At 29.1% G+C, this 20,629-nt stretch overlaps 2 protein-coding genes across 7 annotated transcripts; one reads left to right on the top strand and one right to left on the bottom strand.

Moving 5' to 3' along the window:
* Positions 1 to 3,264: 3,264 nt before the first annotated feature.
* On the bottom strand, positions 3,265 to 15,813 carry LOC105193946 (serine/threonine-protein kinase PAK mbt). Of its 6 annotated transcripts, XM_039451817.1 has the most exons (10): positions 15,675 to 15,800; positions 15,492 to 15,583; positions 15,093 to 15,194; positions 14,223 to 14,314; positions 9,701 to 10,073; positions 7,594 to 7,978; positions 6,467 to 6,877; positions 5,670 to 6,202; positions 5,195 to 5,348; positions 3,265 to 5,019 (listed from the first exon to the last, which is right to left on the bottom strand). In XM_039451817.1, exons 5-10 carry the CDS (start codon positions 10,066 to 10,068, stop codon positions 4,858 to 4,860), a joined length of 2,013 nt encoding a protein of 670 aa, XP_039307751.1. In that variant the 5' UTR covers positions 10,069 to 10,073; positions 14,223 to 14,314; positions 15,093 to 15,194; positions 15,492 to 15,583; positions 15,675 to 15,800; the 3' UTR covers positions 3,265 to 4,857. The 6 variants fall into 6 exon arrangements, with proteins under 6 accessions (XP_039307751.1, XP_039307753.1, XP_039307750.1 ...); XM_039451819.1 differs by lacking the exon at positions 14,223 to 14,314 and having other exon boundaries at positions 15,675 to 15,807; XM_039451816.1 differs by lacking the exons at positions 14,223 to 14,314; positions 15,492 to 15,583 and having other exon boundaries at positions 15,675 to 15,813.
* Positions 12,068 to 20,604, top strand: LOC113004699 (odorant receptor Or2). The gene is made up of 7 exons (XM_026138857.2): positions 12,068 to 12,842; positions 14,874 to 15,143; positions 15,702 to 16,173; positions 17,154 to 17,253; positions 18,001 to 18,120; positions 20,182 to 20,337; positions 20,485 to 20,604. The coding sequence occupies exons 1-7, from the start codon at positions 12,815 to 12,817 to the stop codon at positions 20,536 to 20,538; spliced, it is 1,200 nt and encodes a 399-aa protein (XP_025994642.2). The 5' UTR covers positions 12,068 to 12,814; the 3' UTR covers positions 20,539 to 20,604.
* The last annotated feature ends 25 nt before the right edge of the window (positions 20,605 to 20,629 follow it).

The following is a 20,629-nucleotide window of genomic DNA, read 5'->3' as shown; positions in this document are numbered from 1 at the left end:
GACAATCTGTTACAAAATAATGTAAAGATATCTATGTAGTTCAAATTTTCAAGTATAAAATTATCATTGAATAAAATTCTATGTTGTATATATATCATCTGTGTAATATTTAAATATATTGTATTATTTGTAATGTAAAGGCAATGTTTTTCATTTTTGTTTTAACAATTTTAACTTACATGACTTGTTTTTGATATATTTTTATCTGTAAATGTTACAAAGAGTATGCCCGGAAAGTAATGCAACGCGATTATTCTCTATCAACTTTATTTTATTCGAAAAAAATAATATCTTAAGGAAGCAAATAATGACTAATATGTGTGTACAACATAATAATTATAACTTTATTACAAACGTACAAATTTGATATTTTACAAGACCGACAAATGTACACAAGAATAAGAAAAAATACTGTATAAGATATGTAGAAGATGTGTATAAGGCACTAGAGATACTGTTGTAATATTCGATTGTGTAATAAAACAAAAGAAAGAATATAAATGACAAAAATAATAAGAGTAGTAAGAATTTATAAAAATTCTAGAATTAACTACAAAAAGTAAGATATAAGAAATCGAGTGGCAGCTGAATACGAGTAAAGAGGAAGATTTAATATTTAAAAGCAACGAATTAAAATATTGCAGTGTAACAAATCAGACCATAAAATTTCATGAATTATGTTATTGAATAGAATAGTATTATATATTTTGATAACGAGCAGACATAATACTGAAATAAAATTCAGAGTGAAGAATATGGTACATTCCAAAATGTGTAGTGACTATTGAAAATCTATATAAATTACATAATTATAAACATGTAATCTAATTTAATGTAAATATGAACTACAGACTTTTAGTATTGTCAATACATTTCGTAATATATCAAGAATAAACCATATTTTTTTCATGATTTAATAGATTGCCGGCCTAATAATAATGTGTAAGCATTAAAACAAGCCAGTAATATACTGAATTGCGTGAATCATTATTATTCTGCCTTACAACACAAAATTTAACAATCAAGTTAATTATGAATTTGCAACTTAGTTTATAAATTAGAGTAAGTTAGTTAAGGAAACAGAAATCTTTCCAATCCTGAGGGAAACAAACAATACTAGTATTAATACTACTACTACTACTACTATTACTACTATTATTAATACTACTATTATTACTATTACTATTACTAATAATAAATTGCGAATGAAAAAAAAAATTTGTTACATTACTTTCTGAACATTCTTTGTAATACTGTTGCCAAGTTATTTCAATATTAATTTCAGGTAACAATTAAATATATCCCAGTCTTTAAAGCTCTAAATATGATCGGATGTTAATCCGTTTTTTAGTAAAACGAAAATGTAATATTACAACAATTCACAGTTGGAGTGAATATATAATGTTCTTTAAAAAAATAAAATTAAGTTACTTTATAAATATGGCTTTTGATAAATTTAGCAAAATAATAATGAAAAAAATATTGTATGGATGGAATATTTTATACAAATAAGTATATATAATAGCAATGGGCACTCAATATTCTTTCTTGAAAACTTACTTGATTATATAAACATTCGAATTATCTTAAATTAGCCTATTTTCCACTCATTAATTGTACTTAAATTTCGAGAGTCCGGAACTAATCAATTGTTTAAATATTATTTAAAAAGGAAAGTTTAGAATATCTAAAGACCTCTCTTAGAAGTGTTTAAATATTTAAAATTAATTTTTAAAATAATAAAAGAGTTGCTATATATGTGTGCATATATATTGATCTATTTTTATATTTTTTGTATATGAAAAATTAAATATTTCATACTTTATATATACCGGCTGATTATTAATGGTTGTACCCACTTTTTATCATAGGAGCATGATTTACCGACGGATATGCATTTCTAACATATTATTATATTAGAAATTACAAATGCGTGCTCCTAGTAAAAAGTGAGTACAACCATTAATAATCACCCTGTATAGAGAAGAGGATATTACGGCTACTGTAGACGTTATGGCTATCCCTGTTATTAAGTGACGAATTCTAACAATTGTTACGGAATTATTCATTTAGTAGCTCGCCACTTTTTAGTTTCACTAATATGCTAATACACAATAGTTGATAATTGTTATAAGGCATTTTTACTTTTAAACATTTCTAAATTTTTCCAAGATACAGATATTTTAGCACTTAATTACACATACTTCTTTATTGTTTTTAAATTGGAGCGTATTATCACATGATTTTGTGTACACTCAAGTGTTTTTTTGTTATTTAACTTTTTATTCGGCTGTACACGCTTCGAGATATGCACAGTTAAACAATAACATGAGATTTTGTAAATATGATTTTTTAAGAAAAATTTTTATATTGAAATATTTCTTGGATAAATGGATTGTTACTCTAAAAGACAGTGTTTAGAAACATTAAAGATATCATTTAATGTTTATTGTTTAATGTTAAACGGGGGTAAAATAATATTTGTAAAATCTCTGAATACAGAAAAATTCTAAACAATGGACAATTAAAAATAAATAATTTCGAATACTAACAAAATACTGTGTTTTTTTAACTAAATCAATTTTTAAAAATTAGTTTTGGAATAGCCATATTATCACCACTTTTTTTGATTTCACCGATCATGCAGTGCGTAAAAGTTTTATAAATCATATCCTAAGTAATAAATATTTCATTATTTTGATTGTAGAGTCTGTTAAATAACATTTTAACATACAATATAATCGTTCAAGTTTCAATATAAAATATTGATTATAAACAAAGTTATTTAATAAAATTAAAATGGGTGCCATATTACCCTCTCTTTCTCCACAATATATATGTCTATAAAAATATAAATGTCTACAATTTGAACAATATATGAAACAATGTGAGATTTTCATCAAATTCAAAGCGATTCAATATGTTTAAAGCCCATTACTACTAATAGACTGTGTTTTATAATAATGAGTTTAGTTGCGTTTTAGTGCTAACTATAAAGGCACTTGGGTGAAATTGTATTTTATAAATACTTCAAAATTAGAATTCTCTGTTATAACATTAAAGTAATGTTTGATCTTATTATTGTGAACATTGGCAGTGCCAATAATCGAGGAATGATGTTTAATATTATTTTCTATAAATGCAGACTTGTCAAATTACTAAAATAATACAAAATAGTAAAATAATATTCTGGAATGTACAATTCAGTCCTGATTGGAATGTAAGATTTGAATAACAATTGAATCATTATTTAAACATTTTTTAAAAATTATACTTATAATTTCATATATTATATACGTATAGACACGATCGAAAGGATTCGTTTATATACAAATATTACAACTTGAAGTTATGGAAAAAATAATAATTAATAGAATAACATATTGTCTTTGACTTCAGAAAGTTATTCAGAAATTACTTTATACTTTTTGAATACAAAAATTCTGAAGCGTCAATATATTGTATAATATTCCAAATTGATACGTGTGAATATTGTCATTGACCTAGTTTACACTGTTAAATCGGTTGGTCCGCGCATTAAGTTGGTATGGACTAAGCATTTGATACATGAAATACATCCCTATATACACCAATCCATCTTTTTTTTTTAATTATTATTTCGGGGTGGAAGATAGAGTGCCTTCCGTCGCCTTTCCAGACGAAATAAGACAGACTTCCTATTCTCTTTATGTAGAATCTCTCATTTTTTAAATAAATCTTCCGATCTTTCTAATGTAGTTATAAATACACTTCAATGTGGACCAATTCTTCTTGTTTATAATATAATTATATCTATTTCCGCACCAATCCATCTCAAAATAGATCAGGTTAGGTTTTTAATCCAGACAAATTCCTTGTTGATTTTAGAGTGCAGTTATATGTAAATGTCGGACGATTTATGGTTAAGCATACGTTTGCATACGCGAATTCACCATCTGTCCAATTCGCACCGTTTTTGCATAACATTTCTGCTTTTGAGATATAAATCTTCTAACTTTAACACGATCCTGAACTGAACTTCATATGCAATCAATCAATGAATCCAACTTATGCCCATTTCCACTAAAGTAGATTAACTTTGATCTCAGTTTAACTTACTTTTTATCTTTTTCCAATTCTTAGAACTAAAGAAAGATAAAAAGTAAGTTAAATTAAGATCAAAGTTAATCTGTGTTGGTGGAAATAGGTATTAGTACAGCAAATGACGGATTTAACATGAACCTTCTTTTTCTTAGTGAATTTGACACCCACCCCTAAACCTCCTGAACTGGAGTCATTATCTCCATCTCTCAAAAGTCAACTGTTTAATGCAAAAACACAAAATTGACACTCAAAAGTCAAAATTAGGAATTCATATAATTGCTGATTGTGATGCAATCGACGATTTCAAAAATATTTTCAATAATGGACAAACACGCGTTTAAAGCCCCAAACGGATTTTTTTAATACGAACCAAGTGTTTATAGTGAGCAAGATCTTTTGATATGTTTATCAAAATGGCCTGATACTCGTGATTCAGAACAGACTATCAGAAGCGCACAAAAATAATCCGCGAGCGTTTTACCTGAGCGTATCAAATAATATGATGCAAATATACTACTTTTGTTAGTATGCGTATCAAGTGTTCGGTGTAAACTAGATCACTATCTCTCAATCGATCGTATCTAACACAAGAAAAACAAAAAACTTTGAAATCTTCTGCATAAAAGACAAAATGGCAGAATTTCTAAAATAACTCATAAATTGCCAAAAGCTGCCCTTAGTAAATAAGTAGTTCAATACGATATTGTCGAGGATTATTCTGGAAATGAAATACCTGCCTTGACTAACATTCTAGCTTACGAAAGTGTAACCTCGTCAACAATTTGTGTGTCTGGCGCCTCTCATTAATGGAATCAAAATACTGGGACTTTGAGCCTGCCTAAGGAATGGATGTTGTAATAACTCAGCTGCTGTAGCTCGTTGCGCTGGATCACGCACGAGCATTCGTTCAAGGAAACCTTGAAGACGTGGACTAACCTGAATAAAGCAAATATATTGTTCATTTTTTGAATGTGGAACAGACAATTGTATATTGATACGATAAGTCGAATATTTAATGCTAAATAATAAATTTAATGTTAAATAATAAATAAAACTAATTAAAAAACAATTTCAAAAAAATATGTAATAAAAAATAAAATGTTAAACTTACTCTATGAAAATTCTTTAATTTTGGTGGGGGCATATCCCTGATACGTCTCATAGCTTGTAGAGGTGGCTCATTGAAAAATGGTGGCTCACCGTCGATCATTTCAATGATCATTATTCCTAATGACCAGATATCCACTTCAGGTCCGTATGGCAACCTGTCATTGCAGATAAAAAATTATTTTAGTGGCATTTTAATGTATTTATATTTAGCAAAAAAACTGAACAAATCGCAATATTTAAAGTATTAATTATACTTTAATAAACACATTAATAGAAATGTAAAATATATCTTATTCCAAAATCTTAAAAGAGGAATACAAAATGTTATGGAAAATTAAAAAAATAAATAAAAAAAAATTCTAATATTTTATATATCATTCTTGTTGCATCCGTAATTTATTGTTCTCTATAATTACTTGAATAAAACATAAAATTTGCATTAATTGTATTAAAAAGAAAAACATAATATAAAATACCTTGAAATAACTTCGGGACTCATCCAGTATGGGGTTCCGACGAGAGACTTTCGCTTTGGTAATTCTTGAGAGACTTGAGCACAGAAACCAAAATCTGACAGTTTTACTCTGCCGTCCGCCGTAAGTAATATTGAATCAGACTTAATATCCCTGTGTATAACACCTTGCGAGTGTAAATATGCCAGTGGTTTAAGACACTGAGAACACACTGTAGCTATCTGACTTTCATCCATTCTTGAATGTGTTACGATATCAGTTAGTGCACCTCCCTCTAGATACTCCATAACTACCCATAATTCATCGTCCACCAAGAAACTATTATACATTTCGACTATATTTGGATGATGATAGTCCCTCATAATAACGACTTCATTAAAAAGCAATTCACGCCTTTGCTGTTTCCTTAAATCCATCTTCTTAACTGCAACTTGACGGTTTGTACTCTTATCTGTAGCTATACATACAGTTCCCGTGCTACCTTCACCAATTTTTAAGAAATTCTCCAAATTTTCTCTTGGATCACCTTGGCTTACCTAAATATTTAGACAGAATGTATAAATATTATATTATAAAAGTTAAAATTTTAGATTGCAAAATTTATTTATTCTAATTTTTATTGAAATCCATAATAGTAATAATATACAAACTTGTTTATCAAATTAAAATTGTTCATCTATGAAATGTATTTACAAAAATAAAGACACTTGTTTTGAAGATAATATTTTTAAAATAAAAATGTTACGATTAATTGTAATATACTGTGTAATAAATAAATGTGTAATATCAATTTTACATACCACCATTTGTAAAGCAGCCCGGAACTGTTCATGTGTAAGTCTCTGCTCCGTTTGTTTATTGGTATTGTTTGAACTTGCACCAACAGCTAAATTCCCTGAGGAGACGGCACTTTTCATATTTTGATTTTGATCTGGAGTAGAACTGGTTCCTGACATTCCAGATGGTAAACTTGGTTTTGATAAATTATGCATTGATTGAGAAGTTTCCATTGGTTTCTTCAAATGCGATTGAAGATTAGATGAATTTTCAGATACATATGCCTGAGGATATTTATTAATATTATGTGAACTCAATTGACTCAGAGGTCGTTGCGAGGCTATTGAACCCACTGGCGAAATTTTTGGCTGTAGCTTGTGTAATAAAACATTTTGGCCAACTTGATGTTCCCTTGATGCCTCCATAGTTGAACCCTATAAATCAAATAACAATTGTATTTTGTACAATTATTGTATTTAAGAATATATTCTGTCTTTCTTACTATATAATAGAAATTAATATTTTGGTTTTTGCATTTTGATCAAATACATTAACTATTGTTCTTTTTTGCATAAATTGGAATTAATCTTAACATATGTAAACTTGTTAAATTAATAAAAATTAAATAGATAAATAAGAAGCAAAATTATATTACTACATTAATGTAAATGCGATGTTATAAAAATATATGTTTTCAAATTATATAGTTATTAAGTTAATAAAATCTAAATTCTTCATGCATATAGGGTGTTCGATAATCACTGCATCATCTCTCATTGGCAAGTAAACCAAGTTAAACTGTATAAAGTAAAATAAACTGAACAAAAAAATTCTTTATTATTTTGTGAATTTCTCAATAATTAATTTCCCTAAGTCAATGTACATCCATGCAGTGTACACTCAACAGCTCAAATTTCTATCAATTGAGAACGCGTGTAAATGCTGGAATGTTTCTTATTGCCGAAAACGTATGGACGCATGCTCTGATTGATCAATCTTTTTATTAATTATTTCGAAGTTTAAATGACAGGACTTCTTTGTCTCTTTAACTAGCTTTATTTGGCCACGAAAGGAGATATGATTATACCGGACACCCTGTATATTATTTATCTTGAAATAGAACAAATATTGACATTGCAAAGTTAATTACCTGTACATTGCCATTATATTGTCCTGACGTCACGGCCATTTGCGAATTTAGTCTGTGAAATTCGGTATCAAGAAGTTGCGACGTATTTGAATTTTGTACTGAAGCTTGTGAATTTACAATAGGACTTAAGTTTTGGAAATTTAAGGATAGATTTGGTACATTTGAGCCCGAGTGAGTTAAATTTGGCGAAGATTGCATATTAGGATTGAGATTTTGAAGATTTGGGATCATGTTTTGCATGCTGGAGTTTAATCCACTGCCAACACTCGGGGAATTTTGCCTTAGTTTATCGATGAAGTTGTGTGGCTTGCCAAAGTTTGTAAAGCCTTGATTGATGTTTGAAGGTATCTCTTGGCCTTCGGGGACGGATGGTGGAAGATTATGCCTGCAAAAAAAGAAAATAAAAAATATTATCATTAATATCGAAATGTTTCAATGAATAAATAACAAAGGAATATCTGTGATAAATTTAAAGTTGCTCGATTTATTTATATCAATCATAGACATAGTGAAAAATAGACTCCGCATGCCCAATGTTAGTAATGCTTTGATAATAAAGATCAGGGCGCATATTATGGAATTGTTTTAAATGGATTGTGATCAGTATTTCGTTTTCTAAAGAAAATAATAAAAATCTGATATAATTAAACAAATTTCATTGGAATTCTGAATAGTTTCATAATATATATTTAGAAAAAGTAGTTGCAATATATTTCTCCCTTTAATAAATTGCTTTTTTGCTGTGTGCATGGCTGAATGCCCTACTGTCTGACTATTTCTATTTTTTAATAACTATTTTTTATTTCTTTCCATATGATCTTTAAGTCTTGCGCCTTATCTACAATAGCGTAAACGTAGTTATGATTGTAAATTGTAATTGTGTATTCATTTTTAGCCAATACTGTTGGCTAATAATAACTTTAATTTTGATTTAATTTTCTTTTAACTTTTTTTCTAGTTCTAAAAAAAACCGAGATTAAAGTTAATTTACATTGATAAACTTACAATTACACTTTACAATATTTTATAGTCATTTACAACTAGATTTATATTGCACTATAGAATGTTTATGCGCTATTTTCTTTATGTCTGCAATATCATAGTTAATTATAGACAGTTTGTTTTGTTAGATTATCATATAGATCAGTACTGCTTAGTATCGAAATTCTGTAATTCTTAACAACAGTATCAGTATTTGTGCAACGACAGTATTGTTATACTGTCGTTGTGCAGATATTGTATATAAGAAAACGATAATGTAACAATACTAACACTATCATTAAAAGTTACTACAAAAACTTGTTATAGGATTTGTAGCAAGTTTTTGTAGTAGCTCTAAGTTTAAAATTGAAATGCTTCAATGTTCATGTCTATTGCCATATCTACTTTTTATTTCATAGTGGTTTTTTCATAACAAATGACACTTGTTCTTAAAGACAAAACTAGTTACAGATCATTAAAATTGTTGACATATATCATTATTTAAAAGTGTATTATTATTAATATTATAAAATTTTATTATTTTTAATACAAATAATTATAAATGTACATTAATATATGTATAATATGTGTAATATGTATAAAAATATAATTTTATACATATGTTAAATATGTATATATAATTTTGATACCAATGAATGAATTTATTACAATTCAATAGTTTTCTGCATCATGAGATTACGACTGATGCACTTCAAAAATTTTTAATGATCTCAGACTAGTTTTGTTTCCTAGTCCAAGTGTTGCTTGATACGAAGGCTATGTTTTGAAATTTACTGTCAGTACTGAAAATTTATAGTATATGTAACATAAATTATAGATTTTCAGTACTGACAGTGTACATTGGAACTTATCTAGAAAAAAACTCAATCATAAAGTAAAAAGTAAGAACAGTAATAAACATAAACAATACATTTCAATTTCAAGTCCAATCTATAAATCCTGAATAGTATTGATATAATGTCATATGCAAAATGTCAATTTTTAGTAAAAAACATTTTGTCATATTCATCAGGATATATATGTTTAGATCATTTTATGTATGAATGTCTTACATGTTTTATGAGATGTTATAAGTAAAACTGAAGACCAAGTTAGAACTCAGTACCTGTAATCTCTCCTGAGTCGTGGTGGACTCGAAGAACGTAGAGAATTGGAACGGGCAACTGTGCTGGTCTTAGGCAGACCATTCTCCACAGCCTTGTCGGTAGCAAGTGGTCTACTTATCCTAGGATCGTTGTGACCTCTTACGATGGTCTTTAAGTCAAGGATCTCGGTAGGTGTGATCTCGCTTGGATCGACCAAGGGCAGTGGTCTGTTGGTCGACTTTAAAATCTGGTTGTTCCCAACTATGGAAGCCCATTGCAGCGGCAGTCCGACAAATTTGCCCTCACGTTTGTCAAATCCGGTATGCACCCTATGTTCGAAATTGGTAGGCGTGGAGATTTGCGGTTTCTTTTTCTTCTTAGTAAACATTGTCCCTGCATTCAAAACAGTGATCATTAGAATGATGTGTATAAGGCGTGCGGGTGAATAATTTCGCTAACAAAATCATTCAACATAATGATTCTCCCATCATCGACAGGAACACGCGGGTCTGCCTGTCAGAGGTGTGTGTGTGTGTATATATATATATATATTCGTACACGCCTAATCTCTCCACCGCGGTCGTCCACGCACGCCGCAGATGTGTTCCATCGAGTCAAAGATTTGCGATTTAAACTGGCGTGGCAGAAATCGGGCGTACGAGGCACGAGTGTTGCATGAAAATTGGTGAAAACAGCGCGGGGTGAGGAAAGCAGAGTGACAGCAACGCCTACCCAGTGACGATACGTCTGCGACGCGGCTCCACCGGGACCAGCCGGATCGAAATTAACGAAACGCGCGAGGACGTGCTCTTCGGACAGCTCAGGGGCAGCTCGTGGTGTGGACGCGTGCCGCGATGGTGCCGGAACATAGGCGATGTCGCGCGTTAAAACACATAAATACGCCATTCATCCGCCTCGACAGGTCGCACTCGCAGCACCGGCGCCCCGCGCGGCGTGCTTAGGAATCTTTCGTGGCATTTAGTTCATGACAATTTGCTGAAACGTGAATGCGTCGCGGCGCACGCGCGCGCGCGCGCGCGCGCAAGGTAAACGCGGCACCTGCGCGAGCGAGCGCGAAAACGATGGCCGATCGGTGACGCGCCGGAAGCGGGAGCGGGATAGAATGCGAGAGAAAGTGATCGCGAGAGATCGCGATCGTGAAAAAGGAGCGATCGCGCGGAAATCCATCGATCAAACGCGCGATGTTCCAGCTCGGTGAATTCGCGCCGAGAATTCGCATCTCTCGATGCGATTCAAGTAAGAGGACTTAAAACGCAAGTTTCTGTCTTTTTCAAAACAAAGTGTTAATAATTACAAATAGATTTAATTAAACAATTAAAAATAAGGAATGAGTAAAGCAATAAAGAACACGCATTAAAAAAGTTATTCTTATTGTTTTTAAATAATAATATTTTATAAAAACGGAAATAAATTTTTTTTAAAGCTCATTTGTTTTTTTCATGGAGGTATATAACGAGTTACAATAAATAACGTCGGTAGTCGTTATAATTACTTTTTTACTAATTTTTTTTAATAATTTTGTAACAATGTTACAATTTTCCACACTGAAAAAAAAAATTACTAAATTTTAATAAATATTTGTTTGAATAGTTTCAATGAAAATATTTACTCACGGTAAATATTTGTTTATAAATAAATAAACTAAAATCAGATCACGCTCTCAGAAGCTCGTTGTAGCCATTTTCGAATTGTTATTTGTTTTTTTAGATAGAATAGTTTACTTTCAGCTTTTAGAAACACGAGTAAGACAATGTTGTGATAGTTCAGAAGCAATAAGAATGAATATTTATATAAAAGAAAGCTGTGCTGTACACAGTTTATTTATTATAGCATGTTTTGCAACAATTGCAACTAGTTGCAATCGTTACCACTTGAAGCAACGTTTTCTTTAAAAAAATATGTTTTTATATGTTCCATATTATTTTGCCTTTATTTTATGTTTGCAAAATGTATCAAACTGTCGGATAACTTGTAGAAACAAATGTATATAGCGAAAATATGTAAGAAGTTCTTTTTTTTATAGATAACTGCAAAGAAAAGTATGAAACGCGAAATTAACAGATGACCTCGGGCAATTGACCTATACCATTAAAGTCTCGATATGGTTATAACTGTGGGCTATTTGATCGACTTTACGGTTTAATTCTCAATTAATTAAGCACATGTTCAGATGACTTTTGACTTTAAATAACGTGATCAAAGTTATTTTCATTATATTGTTAAAAATTTTCTTTAAAATAAATCGCATAATACATATATTATATAAATAAAAATAAAGTTTTAATTATTTTTAATAGAAGATAAAAATGTAAAGAAATTGTTTTCTATAAATGTTTTGTAAGAAGAGTATACTAAAGAAAGGTACTTACATTCTTTATGAATAATTTTTCATCTTCTAGGTCTGAAAATGTAGAACTTTTGGTTTTGATGAATAATTATAAAAATTTTGATATTACTAATTTTTGTTCAACTTACAATTAGAACTGTATTTTAAGATCGAAAATTAATTTCAGCGCGCAGTTTCGTGAATTTGAAAAGGTATATAAAATCACACAATAAATATTAGCACTAAGATCTAGTTATACAAAACCGATTATTAGGCATTTTGATTGTTATAAAATTTTTATTTTTTATTATTAGTAAAATTGATATATATTGTATTTTTTCGTTTCTTAGTGAAGAGAGAGATCTTTCGCGTACCCACATGTTGTCCACAAATGAACCTCTTTAAGACTTGTTACATTGCGATAAAAAGAAAGTTTCTACAAGAATACATTAATAATATATCAATCCATGAACGCAATATTATTTTCATTTTTTTCTCAGCTGCCGTCGTTCCCTTTTCTTTCGTCGAGTATGCAAAAACTTCGAGCCATTGTCTTCTGGGATCAACTTTTCTTCACTGAATATCGAGGGATACTCTTACGTATTAATCATAAATAGCATTGCACTTATCGAAATGTGTAATATTTATGATACATCGATTATTCTATAGACCCTATGTTTAATACGTGAATACATCATGTCACGAGTATGCAAGATGATAGCTGGTTGGTGGGGATAAAAATATTTTTTTTTATGAAGGGGAAAATAGTACGTTGCCGACCTTCGTTATGGATACTAGACATTCGGGAGACGCAGGTTCATTATTGTTTCTAATTCTCACCTGGAAACGTTTGCTTGATGATCTTACAAATTTTACGATTTATTAGGTGTTACATTTAATTTTGAGGCCTGACATTCAGATAACGTTAGTGATGAATAATAGTAAATAGTTGTTTGATGACTTTTGTTGTATGCTTTAACATTTCTGCACATAACTTAACAGTTATAAAATTATTGTTATAAAAACTTATTGTTTATAATGCGTAAAAATGGATCAGCATTGATAAACATTGATAAACATTTTCAACACTTATTACTTTTTTTTTTATCAAAAGAAAACGGTTGTTGAAGCTTCAAATTGTTTCACCAAACCATCATTGAAACTTATTCCGATTCTTCCATTCATTAAAACATGCGAATACTGATTTAGACGATTCAAAAGTGATGATTTTGATTTGGAATACAAGGAACACCCAGGACAGCTGAAAAAGTTTGAAGCTGAAAAATTGTAGGCAATTTTGATTCAAAACCCAACTAAAAGAAAACTAGCAAGTTTATTGGATAACTAAATGCTGTTTCCAAGCGTTTAAAAGCCATGGAAAAGATCCAAAAGGGAGAAAAATTGGTGTCGTACAAATAGTCAGAGTTAACCGTCCAAAATTGTTAAAACACTTGCGTTTCGCTGCTTTCAAGACATAATAAGAAGCAATTTTTGTATCAAGTTGTGACTGGAAATGAAAAGTAAATCTATTATAATAATCTTAAATGAAAAAAAATTGTAGATCCAAGGTGATCATCAATATCAATGATAAAACGCAATATTCATGGAAACAACCTTGACAACATAAAATTTTAATCATAAGATATCTTTAAGATATTTAAGAGACGTCTTTAAGAAATTACTTTTACCAATGTGTAATGTGTTAAAAGATAGAAGTCTTATGACCTCATTTCATTTATTTATTTGGGATTATGAAGATGTTGTAGACTATGAGCTGCTACGAACAAATAAACCCGTTTCAGCTGATCGCTATTCATAACAATTAACAGTTCGTAAACAAATTACATCAATATTGGACAATAAACGATCGTAAATACTAAACAAAAGACTGGGTGATTTGTTTTTTGCACGACAATGCTAAACCACATGCCACACAATAGAAAACATTTTATATTCATATTAAAACTAATCCTTGTTAAAACTGATCCTTGTTATTCGTGTTGAAGTTTTAACATATTCAAATATTAATTTATAATGTAAACATATTATTTGAATATTTTGTGTTAAATTGATATTCAAAATTTCTTAGTGTTAAAATAACACAAATAATAATGTAAAAATAATGTAATTTTTATATTGAATTTTCTAACTGTGCATAAAAAAAAATTACTGGATCTTAGATGGTCTTATCTCACCTCGTATATTCTCCCAGACATTGTTTCATCAGATTACTTGTTACTTGTTTCGATCGATGCAGCATGATTTTGAAGATACACACTTTTAAAATCTTGAGAAAATAAAAAAAAATGGATCAATGTATGGATTGCTTTAAAAAACATATCTTTTTATTATGAAATCCACTTATTACCAAGAAGATGGGAATACAGATTGTACCAAGTGAAAGAAAATATTAGGATTGTAATATAATGGAACATTATTTTTAATAAATGCATTTTTAAACCAAAAAAATCCTCAAAATTAACTAGGTGTAACACCTAATATATAATGTAATAATTTTGTTTATTAAATTATGATAAAAGGTATATTATTTTGCTATATATTAATATGTATATTATGTGTTTACATAAAAAAAATAAAGCAGGTGAAATTGAAATATTAAAAGTAAAAGTGATATAATTAGCGGTATAATTTAAATAATATTGTATATACATATACATATATATAGTAATAAATATATAGTAAAAAATATTAATATATAGTAAAAAATATTAATTTTAAAATATTTTTCTAATTAAGATATACTATTTAAAATAGTTATGTTCTTTTGAAATTATAAAAATAATTTTGAAACGATCCAATTAATAACTTAACATTTTGGTAGCTAGATTTTGAATGGGCAATAGAATTGAATCGCTATAGCTTGGAATTTATCGGTCTTTGGCCAAAAATGAAGGAAACAACGCGAGAAAAATTAACGGCTAACATACGAGTATTTTTGCTGATAATTATGGTAGCCTTTGTTTGTGTGATTCCTTGCATACACTCTTTGATAAGAGTTTGGGGCGATTTGATGTCGGTGGCGGACAATTTACAATTCACTTTACCTATGGTGTCGATGATAATGAAGCTTATCATCATGTGGAGCAAAAAAGCTGGTGAATAAATCTTCCTTATATCATAAATTTGGCATGGAAAAGTAGTTGTCCCTTAAAAATAATATAAATTATTGCTATGATAATACTGTTATAATAAATCTTTAAAAATAATGTAGTATTATTAAAAAGTAAGCAACAGCAAGTTGTGTAATTATTTATATTAATAAATTATTCAGAGCAAATTTATTGCAAAGTTTACGAGTATATAAAAAGTTACTTGAAAAGCTTTAATTAACTTTAAACTACATGCTTTAATGTAATAATTTTTACTCAATTATAATTTTTTATATATTGTTTATAAAGCAATGCATTATAATATACATTTAACAATATTTTCTATTAACTTACAATTTTTTAAATCCAGGGAGAAATATAACAAATAATAGACATTACAGATGCCATCAATGTTTAATCGACGTCTATCCAATTTATTATTTCTCCTTGGAAATTATGTTTGTTTTAAAACTATTAACTTTTATGTCTTTAAAAATGTCATGGTGTAATACTTATTATAATTAATCACTTTCTTACTTTGTTCGTAATAATCTATTTTTTAAGCGCTCGCACCGCTCTTGTACATGATCGCTAAAGATTGGCTGAGACAGAAGTCCATCAAAGAACGGAAGATCATGATAAGATGTGCGCGGATCCCTCGTATGATCATAATTTGCGGATTCGTCATAATGTTTGCATCATTTATTTTATTATTTATCCTTCCGTGTTTTGGGATTACCATGCGATATATCACGAATGTGACCGATCCGGGCAAACCGTTGCCCCTACAGACATATTACTTCTACGACACAGATGCGAGTCCGTACTTCGAGCTCACGTTTGTCGCACAAGGCGTTACTCTTATGGTATCTGCCATGGGTTATACGGCGATTGACAGCTTCTTTGGATTGTTGATTTTTCATGTCTGCGGCCAACTGGAGACCCTTAAGGGCCGGTTAACGATGAATTCTGAAAAAAATCCAAATTTTAATCATGTCTTAGCGGATGTTATAATGGATCATGTACGCCTTATCAGGTTTTGTACATAATACGCATTCATTATTTCGATGAACATCCACTATTTTATATAATTATGTCAATTATTTCATGTAATGGCAAATAAGTAATCGAGTAAAGTTATGCAATATAATTGAAGAATTTTTCTACTAAAATCAAACAAATTAAAAAAGTTAAATTTTCAAGAAATAAAAAAATAGTACAAAATCTTCAAACACTACAAATACAATAATTTTTCTCCAAACAAATAATAAGTATAAGAAGAAGTGGAAAGCATTAATTAATATTTTGAGGAGCTTTTTAAAAGAGGAAAAAGATAACAATCTCTAGATTTGTTTGATTCTTGAGAGAATTTTATATTATTTAATATTCATTACCTATTTATTTCGTAATGTTTTACATTCATCTTTTATTAATACTAATGATGATAAAGGTGAAGAAAAAGATATTAATTAAAATCTAAAGCAGTAAATTTTTAACTATTAATTTACAAAATTTTCTTACTACGTTTTAACAAAATTATTCTTTTATATTTCTCTTCGTTTAAATATAATAAATTCTTGACATATACTAACTATAATAAAGTTTTAGGCTTTGATTAGTATCTTTTATTTAAAAGAGAAAAATAAAAAGCCTTTGAACTTGCTTGGTTTTAGAAAAAATTTAATAATTATTATCTTTCTACATTTATACATATATTTCTCGTTTTCGTTATGATTTTTGTTGGAAGAGAATTATTCACGATGAAACATTACTACATAGAGAATGATTTGGTATTGTCGTCAGTCTTTTTACAAAATATGTAACTTGTTTAGTTTTTGTAGGAAATCCTTCAACCAATAAATATATACTTCCAGAAAAGTTATAAAACTTCCAAAATACATTAAAATAAATTAAAAAAAATATACTTATTATTTTTCAGGCATGACTAGTAATAGATACAATTATTGTAACATAATTCTTGTTTAGTATAATTTTTAATAAAAATGTTTATTATAGATGTGTTAAAATTATTGAAAGTACATTTACTTTGATGCTTCTTGGATTATTCCTCTACTTTGGTACATTATTTTGTCTATATGGATTTTTACTAGTTACTGTAAGTTAATAAACAAATTTTTTTCCTTCATAGTCTCACAATAAAAATTTGTCAGTTTCGATAATGTTATTTAACAATCAAATATTATTTATATTTATACTATTTTTGAAATTGGTTAAATAGGTTTCACACAAGTATTCATAACGTTATTTACAAAACAATTTTACATTTAATGTACAGGATGTCCGATAATAATCGATTTTCTCTCGTGGGCAGATAGAGCAAGGTAAACTGAATAAAAAGTCCTTTAAAGTTTTCTTAATATTTAGTAAGAAATTAATTAATAAAGATTCGTGAACCAACGTGCGTATGCGTTCTGTCTTAGTAATAACCACAAAACGATCTCAGCAAATTGCACGGACACACACTAATTTGAGAATCTTTCGTAATTAATTTCACATTAATTGTCAGATTAATCCTTTACAGTTGCCCATAAGAAATGATGCGATTATTACCAAATAACCTGTATATGTGTGTGCGTGCGTAGGTGTGTGTGTGTGTGTGTGTGTGTGTGTATATAAATATGTATATGTATATATATTATATACATACGGAATATTTTTAATGTCACCTGAATATGTGCACAAATAATTAATAATGAATACATACAAATGCATAAACCTAAAATTTTGTATTACACTGCTAATATATTTATACATTGTTAATATATTTATTAACTGCTCATATAGTTATATATTTATATTTAATGTTCTTCTAGTCTTTTCATTATAGTAATTAATAATTTAGATTATCACCGATGGACGTCATTTGTCTTTCGTAAGACTATCATTTCTTGTAACAGTTTTGGTGAACATTTTCGCACATATGTGCTTATATTGTGTAGTTGGAGAATGTCTAATAACGCAAGTAAGTTGTTATTATTTTATTAAGTTCATATAAGTATTGCTGCAAAAAATTAATAATATATAATATAGTTTGTTGTTAATTAAAAAATAATTACTGTACATGATATACATCCTAATTTTTACGATCGCAGGATAATTATATAGTTTAGAGAAACACCTTCCAATGACCTTGACCTTGATATATATTGTTAAGATGATGACCTTGATCAAGAACTTCAGGAGATTTTAGACGTCATTCGTTGTTCATTAAAAAGTTATTAACAAGTACAGTTGACAATATAAATGTGAAGTTCTTAGTGAAGCAAGGTTTACCTGGAGGCTAAAGGAAAAAGGACGAAACAGAGAAGAATGGGGTAGACCTCGCATCGCGTGGAAAATCGAAAAACCCCTGTATTATAGAACAGAATAATTATAAATTTTATTTTGCTCCGTAAGCAGAGAGGGGATAAACCTCATTTTGTATTGTGAAGTATTGTAGTCATGGAGGGTCTCTGCTCTCACTATGGGAGAATAAAAAGTACATCTGAGGGTCGATCACGTAACTTTTTCCCTGAGGTGGAAAGGTAAAAAGTAAAATTTCTAGCCATTAAAGCTAATGGTTAGAAATTTCACTTTTCACCTTTCCACCTTAAGGAAAAAGTTACGTGATCGACCCCCTGAACGGTATAACCTAATCCTAATAAAATCCGAATTTTGTTGCGATTGACCATGTTTCAATTGACCAGATCGCCATTTTAGACTAGGAATGTGGTTAATATTAATGATCAATCGCGAACAATAAGCGACGATTAAAATCTCCTAAAGGATACTCAGGGTCATGACCTTGACGACATACGAAGGTTGTCTAAAAAGTTTCCGACCTCAACATGAAAAAAGCAACACTCGTCAACAAAAATTAGGGAATGTGTTTGCGCATGCTTTGAAAGATACTCACCAGAATTTCAACCATTTTGGACGCGCAATTGTTGTTTGACAATCGTTTGAGCGAGTCGATGTGAATGTTTTTTGTGAAAATGGAAAAAATCGAGTATCGAGCTGTCATTAAACGGGTTGAAAAATGGGAGCATCGCTGCGAGAAGTGTTAATTCGACGGTGGTGTAGCATCTTTTGGTGAATTTGAGCGATGTTCAATATTTAATGACAACTTGATATTCGATTTTTTCCATTTTCACAAAAACACTCACATCGACTAACTCAAACGATTGTCAAACAACAATTACGCGTCCAAAATGACTGAAGTTTTGATGAGTATCTTTTAAAGCTCGCAAAAACACATTCTCCAACTTTTGTTGATGAGTGCTGCCTTCATGTTGAGGTCGGAAACTTTTCAGGCAACCCATTATGTTAAGATCAAAACTATTGGAAAGTGACCTCCTAAACTAAATATATAATTACCACATTTTCTCAGTATAATAAAAATAATTTGCGTTTGTATTGTAATGTAAACACTGAAATTCTAATTAATATTTAGTTCAGAGTCTAATTATGGATCACATAATGCAATTTCAGTATTATAATAATACCTGTTTATATCTATAATAAAAATTATATCTATAATAATAAAGATAAGAATTATATATGAAAATTGATGAAACTTAACATTTAGTAATTAAAAACATTTAAAGTATAAATAGACCTTAACAACACGTATAGTTCTTTCATAGATATGCATCACTACTTATTTATTTGATTTATAATTTCACATGTAACAAATAATATATATATATATATATATATATATATATTGCGTTTATATGCTATTGTATTAAAATAATCATAACATGAAAATTAAACAGATACCCGTGGACTTGCAATTGAATATAATGTTAATTTTTAAAAAATAAAATCTAACACTATTTATTATACTTTGTAAAAGTAAAAATTAAGACAATGGCTTATAGACATTACTTAAAATATTTTTTTAAAGAGACACGTACATTTTAATTGACATTTCATGTCCTATTACCCATAAAGTCTTGTAAAATACAGTAATTAATTATTTAAGATTAATAAATTCATATTAAACGTTTTTGCAAAATCTGATAAATGTATATTATTATAGTGTGAAGGTGTTTATCAAGCTGCGTGTGAATATCGTTGGTATAAATTAGAACCAAAACAAGCCAGAAATTTAATTTTATTAATATCTCGTGCAAACAAACCACTTTACGTAACTGTTGGGAAAATCTTTCCTTTAACTATGAATGCTTTTTGCAGCGTAAGTAAACATTTAATTACAAAAACTTTTTAAATAACATTTGTTTCTTTAAAGAAAGAATTGAGATTTAATATTTATAATATATATTTTCGTCAAAAATATTAAGTGATGTGATACAATTCTTAAAACAATTTATTTTTATTTCAGTTATTAAAAACATCAGGTGGTTATATATCGGTTTTGCTTGCCCGACGTGAATAATATGTATCATAGAATTGTATATAATAAACATAATGATAAGAACAATTAATAAATATTTAACATTGACAAAGTGCTACATAAAACATTATTT

This window comes from Solenopsis invicta, chromosome 7, assembly GCF_016802725.1.
Source record: "Solenopsis invicta isolate M01_SB chromosome 7, UNIL_Sinv_3.0, whole genome shotgun sequence".
In the NCBI taxonomy this organism is placed as follows: domain Eukaryota; kingdom Metazoa; phylum Arthropoda; class Insecta; order Hymenoptera; family Formicidae; genus Solenopsis; species Solenopsis invicta.
Note: the sequence above shows the minus strand (reverse complement) of the source record. Positions and strands in the feature narration are given on the sequence as shown.

Bases quoted from the DNA above. Each gene is read 5' to 3' on its own strand.
- LOC105193946 (XM_039451816.1), bottom strand. From the start codon at position 15,126: ATGATGATAAGCTTCATTATCATCGACACCATAG. The intron at 10,074-15,092 runs GTAAAGTGAATT...TTTTGAATGCAG, and splicing joins CATTATCATCGACACCATAG to GGACAATGTTTACTAAGAAG. The intron at 5,020-5,194 runs GTAAGTTTAACA...TGCTTTATTCAG, and splicing joins AATTAAAGAATTTTCATAGA to GTTAGTCCACGTCTTCAAGG.
- LOC113004699 (XM_026138857.2), top strand. From the start codon at position 12,815: ATGGATACTAGACATTCGGGAGACGCAG. The intron at 16,174-17,153 runs GTTTTGTACATA...TGTTTATTATAG, and splicing joins GATCATGTACGCCTTATCAG to ATGTGTTAAAATTATTGAAA. The intron at 20,338-20,484 runs GTAAGTAAACAT...TTTTTATTTCAG, and splicing joins CTATGAATGCTTTTTGCAGC to TTATTAAAAACATCAGGTGG.